Here is a 9,154-nt window from a genome sequence, read left to right as displayed (position 1 = left end):
CACAACAGTATATGCTACTTATATTTTCTGCATGTTGAATTTTGTTTTTCATTTGAATTTGTTTTTCCCTGCATTCTCAGAAAACCTTGGAAAAGGAAACAAAGTATTTGCGCTTTTTATTTAAAGGGGTCATCGGATGCCCATTTTCCACAAGTTGATATGATACTTTAGAGTCTTAATGAAAGGTCTGTAACATAGTTTGGTTAACATTTCTTTTGGCTTTGTATTAAAGGGGTCATAGGATGTCCATTTTCCAGAAGTTGATATGATTATTTAGGGTCTTAATGAAAAGTCTGTAACATAGTTTGGTTAACATTTCTCAATGGTAGTGTAAAAAAAACCTAATTTTTTTACCCTGTCAAAAACAACTAATTTCAGATCAAGCCGTTTTGTTGCATGTCCCTTTAAATGCAAATGAGCTCTGCTGACCCCGCCCCTCTCTTCCGAGCCGCTCTCTGAGAGACTGTAAACTTTAGCCGCATCGTGAAACTTGCTAACTAGCACATTATTTGGAAAGGCCATTTGCAAAGATTCATCCAAAAACCTTATACTCACTTCTTCTGGAGGTGAAGCTGGATCACGAATGATTCGCGCAAACATAGACACATTTAGTCAGATCGGGGGCACATTCCCTTCAAAAACAAAAGTAATCCACTGCGTCTTCAGCGGCTCAGATGTCGGGAGTAAATGATGACTGCTATGTTCATTATTACATCCAACAACAAAACACCTTAATCGCTTAGGAGGCATTCTGGTCTACTCCTGCTCCGGCGGTGAAACAATGGCGGACTGATGACAGCTCACTCAGGGCGGGTCTGAGGTAAGACACCAGTCCAGTCTACTGAAACGCTACTGTCAATCAACTATCGTTGGAGGGGCCTTGGCCTGTGTGATGTCATACAGCCAAGAATCTGAGAACGGCTTGATTTAAGAAAGGGGAAATGATTTAACGAGATAAAAAAAAAAAACACTGGGTGGATCTTTATCATTATAGGGTGGTTGTGTTCACACACTGCCAACACACATTTCAGTTCAAACAACTTGCAAAAGTGCATGTCGCATCCAATGACCCCTTAGGGTGCGTTCACACTTGTCATGTTTGGTTCGATTAAAACAAACCCTGGTGCGATTACTCTGTTAGTGCGGTTCGTTTGAGTAAGTGTGAATGCTGCCATCCGAACCCTGGTGCGCACCAAACAAGCGGACCGAGACCGCTAAAAAGATGGGTCTCGGTCTGCTTCCAAACGAACTCTGGTGCGGTTCGAATGATATATGAACGCAACACGGACCAAATACTTCTAAACAAACCAAAAACAGGAAGTAATGACAAGATTGCGACGCTATGCACATGATTTGACAACACGGTGTAACCAAAACAAAATGAGCAGAGGGCAAACGTGGAGCAACGATGAGGTAAAGTGCCTTTTATGAGCACCTTGTGAGTTTGCAGGTGGTGAAAATAAAATTATATGTGGGTTAATGGGTGCTTTGATATCATACACCCGCAGCGCCACTTTAAGTCTAACGCACCTTTTGTTTGAGGTGTTCGGTGAGTTCCATCACGATACATTCGTCATTCAAGCCAACCAATCAGGTTGTGAACGTATCACTATTAATCTTTAGGTTCGCTGTCAAAAATGCCAATGTGAACGCTAAGCGTACCAGGACCAAATGTATCATTTTCCTTTTTGGTCCGGACCAAACGAACCAAACTACAGTGTGAACATACCCTAATAGTGTCATGTTTTTCTGATAACACTATTTTTAAATAATTTGGGATTTGGGGGGTTTATATATATATATATATATATATATATATACATACATACATACACACACACACACATATATATATATACATTTTATGTATAGTAGACATTTGTAAATAAAATATATATATTTTTTTTTTTTATAAAAAATGTGTTTGGTCCTTTGTATGTTCAAAATATCACAAATTTTTAAAGAAATGCATGCTGGTGTAGATTATGTGCTGAACTGCAGTCGAATTGAACTGTCCATTCAAATTATTTGAACATTGCATATTATGCATTGATATTACTAATAGCGACGGATAAGAAAATAATGAGTAAAATTAACATAACCAAATCCTCTTTAACATAAATGTTCTCATGCAGTGTGAAGAAATGGATCAGCTTCTTAACGTAAACGTAAACGTAAACGCATTGTCGTCGGCATTTCAAACTTCAGAAACGTGTCTGAGAAAAGCAAAGTTATTTAATGCAAATAGAAAGTATAATAGTAGTATGTTAGGATTCATGTTATTTAGTTCGGTAGCTATTAGCTACTTTATCGCTCCTCCTACGAGAGGCGGTGAAACATGCAAGACTTTCACTTTGCAGAGAAGGCTCCATTTTTATAACCCGTTTGTCTAAGACGCTGTTTTTGACGGCTTATTCGGAGAGTGACTCTGACATACACTTACCGACGGTAAGACGACTTTCTCAATTCAACCTGCACGATGTAGAGTTAGATATAGCCTATATTGCCTAACAGACCAGTCTTGTATTACTGTATTTTACAATGTAGCCTACTCGTGAGATTTCGAAGACATGCGACATTTAATAATTTTTTTTCTGTCAGTAGGCTATGTACTGTTATTTCTACCTTAAGAAGATGTTTATTGAGTCAGACTTGCAGAGAAGTTAATTCTGAAAAGTTATTTAATGCAAATAGAGGTAATTATAAATCTGATTTGGTGTTTTACGACGTATGTTATTTAGTTGAAGTTCGCTTTTATTTGTGGAGTCAGCCTGAGAGAAGCACAAACTTTCACTTCCGCAGACATGCCTCGTGTATTATTCGCTTTTATATAGGCCTACCTGTCTGTGTAGAGTCTGCAGGAGGCGGATACTTTCACTTTTGAGACATTTAAAATTCACACGTGCTTCCATTCGCCCTGTTGAACCTGACATTAACACACTACAACATGTACCGACGGTAATACTTTATCAATTATACTCCACGTTGTGGAGATTAATATATTACGGGTTCTCGGTAACCTATTAATATTCAGTGTACAATGTAGGCTACTGGTGAAATTTGGAAGGATTGTTCGGCTTGTGATATTGAGTGCACGTGTCAACATAGCAAAGTTATAGCCTGAGGCTGATTTATGTGTCTTTGCAATAGAAATCCTCCAATAAACTCGAACAGGACATATAATGAACAAAAACCTTTATTATATTACTTTTACACATCTAAATTAACATATTTCAAATAATATTTTTGATGAGATGTCCAATCTTTTTTTTTTTTTTTTAAGAAATGCTTAGAAAACAATTAGATGGCCAGTCAATTTGAGTAGCCTAATTGTGTAGGCTATTCTATGCAATGGCACATTTTGCGTCTGGTTATGCAATGGCACAATGTCATTTAGCAACTTTTAGCAACAAACTGACCTGCCTTTACCTTCCCTTAAAAATTAGTTGACTACGTGATGGATTTGAAAATAAGTAAGCTTCACTTTTGCTGTATGCTGACAGGATTGTAAGAGTTTTTATTTTAATTTTAATAATTTGTCTTTATGGTTTACAGATGCTGCTTCATTTATGTGTTCGTACTGTTAACAAGTTCAGGTAAGAACAGAGGAAAGACAGTCCAAAGGTTCGAGACCATTTTTGACATTGTAATTTATGCTTTATTACATTTTTTATTTGCAAACTATCAGCAACACAGTTTTAGTTCAAATTTAAGTAGAAACATGAAACAGAGCATCTTCAATGATTGTCTGACTCTATACCAAGAGTCACATAATCAACAGCTCTCAATTTCTTAGATTTAAATGACCAACAAATTCAGAAATAGTGTAATAATATAAGATATTTGAAAACAAAACAAAAATCTTAATTTCAATGCTGTCTCAAACTTTTGGACCCCACTGTAATAGTTAATAGTCAATAATTACAGTTATGTAATTCTGAGAAAAGTCGTGTTTTCTAGCCTCTCTGCATCAGGTAGTTGAAGGCACTGAAGGAAGCTCTGTCATCCTGAAGTGCAGTCACAGACGTATTGTGCTTGAAGAAAAACAGCTGACAGTCCACTGGAGACACAACGACACCAGGAATGTATTCGATATTATCCATGGAAATGTTTCTGTAAAGGAACAAGACCCAGCATACAAGAACAGAACAGAAGTTTTACTTAAGAAGGGTCATGTCTTTCTCAGACTCACCGATCTTCAGCTCTCTGATGGAGGAACGTATGTCTGTTTTGTCCCAGCTTTGGGAATTGATCACAGCGCACAACTGGTGGTCAAAGGTGTGTTGTAACTATTTTGGTCATCGGTTTTAGCTTGTGTTAAGTTGCATTTATTTTGGTCAAAGCATAGTAATTGGTTTTATGAGTTTACAGTTTGATTTTACTCCCAATTGTTTGTGGGTTTGCCTTAACAGAAAGATCATGCATAACATGCACAACTGCTGAAATAAGAAGCCATGGTACAGAAGCAAGGCTGGGAAGGACTCTGCACCTCCTAATTCCTTCATCTGGATTTATTGTACTTTATTTGATTGGATGGTGAAGCAGTGAGTGAACCAAATTATTGTTCAATGACTGCTGCTAAACATGGCTCCATTCAGACTGGATCTGCACTGATATACAAATTCTAAACTTTTAAATTATAGTTAAAACCTGATTTGTAGATATAATCTATGTTTACAATAAAAAAACTGTTTCCAGCTGTTCTTGCATACTTGTATTCTATGTTTTTCATACTACACACTGCGACTGAAAGGTGCATTGAAATTAGACCTGAAGATTAATACAGTGGAGATCAAAATGAGAGAACAATCTATAAATACTTGATTTTTCCTGAAATATTGTTAATCTTCATCGATCAAAATTTGAAGGAATATTAGCTGCAGGTACACTCTAAAAAACACTGGGTTAAAAACAACCCAATTTGGGTTGTTATTAACCCAAGGGCTGGGTAAATATAGGACAGAACCCATCTTGGGTTAAATTTACCCAGTAAATTGGGTTGTTTATTTAACCCAGCATAATGGGTTTATTCATTTTTACAATATTACTAGCTTATTTTTTACTTCATACATTAAGTGAGGTTTACAGATTAACTTAAATCCTCTAAACTTTTCTAAAATACTCCACACAACCACTGGTTTGCATGATAACTTCCTTTATTTTCCTTTATTTATCATTTAGGTACAGCATTGTTTATATCGTTTTTAATAGGCTATACATATTGCCTATATTTAAACTCGTTTAACAAACATTAGAAGAAAAATTCAACATAAAACAAAATTAATTCACGTGTAATCGACCAGTCTCTGTTATTCTGTTTCCACCGTAACGGCGCTGGTTCTCGTGCCTGAGCTGGAGTCGTGTTTGGCGGGGAACTGCTAACGGACCGCCACCCTGCGTTACACTCTATAGCCGAAACATGCTGTGACTCCATAACCTGCCAATAAACAAACAATAAACAGCTCTGAGGACGTTTTAACATCCAGTATTATATTCTGTATCTTTATGAAGGACGCAAAATCCCCGCGATAAATAACTCAACCGCTGGGTTACGTCTGACCCCGGATCTGAGTAACACAAAAACTACCCAAACACTGGGTTGTTACATTTGACCCAGGACCTGGGTAACACTGAAAAAACAACCCAAAAAAAAGGCTCAACCCAGCATTTAGGTTAAAAAAAAAATACGAGTGTATACGACTGTTTACAACATGTTTGACAAAATAACCAAGGCATTAAAATTTTTTTTTTTTTTTAAAACACAGTGATCAAAATTAGAGAACAGCAGCCACTGTAGCACAAAAGAAGATTACAACTAACATTTTGGAGGGTTGCAGCTGTCAGAAATTAGTAGGAAGTGTAGCGGCTAGCATTACGTTATGACTAGCATGTCTGCATAATTTACTTTAAAGTTAGGAAAATGCCAAGTCATTTGTTTTTAGTGCGAAGCTGCATTTTGCCTAATGTCCATATGAGGGCAATAGTGAAGTTGGCATGACTTGCTAACAGTGAATGGAATCAACATCAAATCAAAAATGGACCCCAAATAAAACTGACATGTTCCTATAAAAAATGTTGATATTAGTTATATTAAAAACAAACATTGAATTAAATTATATATTATAAATGTTAAATATAATATTTTTATGTATAATAATATTCACTTGGATATTAGAGAGGAAGAGGTTGTAAAGTAAACTAAAAGCTAATTCTTATGTTTATTCTCTCTCGTTTGGCCTTATTAGGTGCGTAGACCACTGGGGCCAAGTTAGAAAAACACACAAATGGAGCAATGATATCACTTTCCCAACATTTGTTGTATTATTCTTAAAAGTAATGTAAATTATGTTTGCACCAGTAGTGTTTTTTTTTGCTGTGGGTTTATGGGATGGCCTGACTCTCAGCCTGAAATTGTGTCCCAGTCAGGTCCCGTCTATAATAATACTCAGTGTATTACAAAAACCTCCTCAGATGATGTGTGTTCTGGCAACAGAAACAATTGTGCAGTTTACGTGAGTTTTTGCCACCAGTACTGTCCACCCTTTCGAGCAAAATAATTGATTCACTGTTCTTTTTTCACAACTGCACTACTATTCAAAAGTTTAGGGTCACTGCGAAATTTGTATGTTTTTTGAAGGTATTGATATTTTCATTTAATAAAAGCTGCTTTAAAAGTAAAGTTTCATACCATACTTTCTGCAGCACATCACTAAGTTGATAGTTACAACAGCTCAACCGCTCAAACTTTACTAAATGACTCCGTTTGAATGGATGAATTATTTAATTAGCATATTCTGCCCTTTTGCCTTGAAAGTCTATCTAAAATGCCAACATCCCAGAGTGTTGTCTTGACTCTTGCAGATGAAGCATGCATGGCATTTTGCATGCGCTGTTCACTGAATATGCCAGTTTAAGACTTGTGACGAGTAAAATTAGAGACATTTTCTAGCTGTTGTTCAATTCTCTCTTTGTCCTGCTTTCATCCACTTTATTTTATTCTTTCAAGCATCTTTTATTCTTTTCCTTCATATCTCAAAAGAAAGACAGACCGACTAGTTTCTTGAGAAATGTGTTTCTTTTTGGCCAAAATTTAACATGGATGTTTAAAGTGACTTGCAGGAAATACAAGCGTACTCAATACTTTATAACTGAACAAAGACCCTGTATTGTGATGTCCAAATGTCGTTAAATAGCGCAACTATTTTTATATCAACTTAATGCATCCTTGATGAAAAGAAGCATTGATATCTTTAAAAAGCAAAAATGCATCACTACACTCTAATAAATGCTGGGTTGTTTCAACCCAACTTTGGGTCAAATATGGACTAACCCAACTTTTGGGTTAAAATATTTAATAAAAAAATTAACCCAACATTTGGGTTAGTCCATATTTGACCCAAAGTTGGGTTGAAACAACCCAGCGTTTTTTAGAGTGTACTTTTGAATGGTGGCGTAAAATACCCTTTTATTGATACCAGTATCAGTTGTCGAGCAGATCTCTGGTGTGGAAATGTGCAAATTTTCTTGACCATATCCAGCACTTTTTTTTTTTTTTTTTACAAAATGTCTTCCCCTTAATAATTAAGACAGAACACTCAGCAGGTTTGTTACTGTCTTTTAACAGAGTCTCAAATATAAAATGTTCTGCACAATGCTGATACTTTAGCTTTTTGCTGTAGAGTGTTATGCCTCTTGTCACCTGATGCTTGACTGATATGGTCTGCATTAAAGTTTGCGCATTTTGTGTTCATGTTTCAATCTAGTCAATAACTACTGTATCAATGTGATATACACGACATATTTTCAAAATAGTTATTGTATAAGTTATCTTATAATGCATAAGAGAACATGTCCTTACCCTATTCCAAAGTGATGACACTTTGACTCTATAAGGATTATTAAATTATCTGATGTGCAAAACCTAATGATGAGATCCCATGATTGTGATTTACAGAAAACATATTTGTTTCTTAGTTTGCATGAAATCAGTCGTTTATTGAAAGAGTGGTAACAGAAAAAATAAAGCAAAACAGAATGGCAAGACATTAATTTTAAACAAATGTTGCAACATACAGTAATATACTACAGTAATTTTAAGCTTAACTGTATTTTTTATACTTGCAGAGAAAGTGTTATAGTTACTGTGTAAATTACTGTTTTCTTATTAAGAATAGCTCTAATACCTTGAAACGTCAATAAAAACCCGAGCTCTGCGGTTGAAGCTCTCCAAGAAGGCTCTGCGAACATAACGTTCTGGAATTTCATCAGGTATGATGATCTGAGCCACAGTGGTGCTTTCACCTTTCTTCCGTTGCACATTTACCTGGATCTGCAGGTTGTAATATCTCTGATTGTTGCGTTTGATGATGCCCTGCATGTCGATACGGAGATTACCAGACTTGATCAGATTGGAACGTGCCTGGTCCACCAGGTGCAAATTTTCCCAGCTATTGATTAAGTTTTCAGCATCGTTTCTCCATTGTTTACCATCAATGATCTCATCAGGAGCTGCCTCCGCAGTAAAGGTTGTTTTTATATGGTTACCCTTGTCATCCACTGTGTCTATCACTTCTGGAACTCTCCTGTTGCGATGTCGAGAGGTGATGTGAGTGCCCTCTCCAGAGTCAATGAGCTTCTTGTCAGCCTTCACCAGCCCACAGTATCCCCAACTAAAGATATTAATTCTGCACCAGCAGTAGTCTTCTCCATACTTGCCACACATACTGTCAGCTCTGCACTGCCTACCCCAGTAGTCCATATTTTCTTGAGGTGAACAGAACATATTTTGGCTTCTTCCATCTTTATCAATAGTCTTGCACTTGTACTCGCCACCATCAGGCTTGCAGTCTTCTATACACAGCGTTCCAAGATGGGTCAAGAAAGTTGTCCCAGCACTTGGCCACGGTGAACACAAGAGGAAGAGCAAAACGAAAGAGTTACGAAGATGTTCCATTCTTTCTGTGAAGAGGAGAATGAAGTGAAATGTAAGAAGCAGCAGTAAAAGGATAAGCTGTAATAACATAATCAGCTGTGTTTTCAACCTTATTTAACCCTTAAGTGCATGGCATATATTTACATACCCTTTAATGATTGGCCTGACGATTTTCGCTCAAGTTCACACACAGGTTGAAATGACTATGAAGGGTATGTGTCC

At 36.6% G+C, this 9,154-nt stretch overlaps 1 protein-coding gene across 1 annotated transcript; it reads right to left on the bottom strand.

Annotated features, from left to right (window-relative positions):
* Window positions 1-8,176: 8,176 nt before the first annotated feature.
* LOC107702621 (uncharacterized) lies at window positions 8,177-8,953 on the bottom strand. Its single transcript, XM_016504990.1, has one exon. The coding sequence runs from the start codon at window positions 8,951-8,953 to the stop codon at window positions 8,177-8,179; it is 777 nt and encodes a 258-aa protein (XP_016360476.1).
* Between the last annotated feature and the right edge of the window lie 201 nt (window positions 8,954-9,154).

The sequence above is a fragment of the Sinocyclocheilus anshuiensis genome, unplaced genomic scaffold (genome assembly GCF_001515605.1).
Source record: "Sinocyclocheilus anshuiensis isolate Anshui unplaced genomic scaffold, SAMN03320099.WGS_v1.1 scaffold802, whole genome shotgun sequence".
NCBI lineage: Eukaryota > Metazoa > Chordata > Actinopteri > Cypriniformes > Cyprinidae > Sinocyclocheilus > Sinocyclocheilus anshuiensis.
Note: the sequence above shows the minus strand (reverse complement) of the source record. Positions and strands in the feature narration are given on the sequence as shown.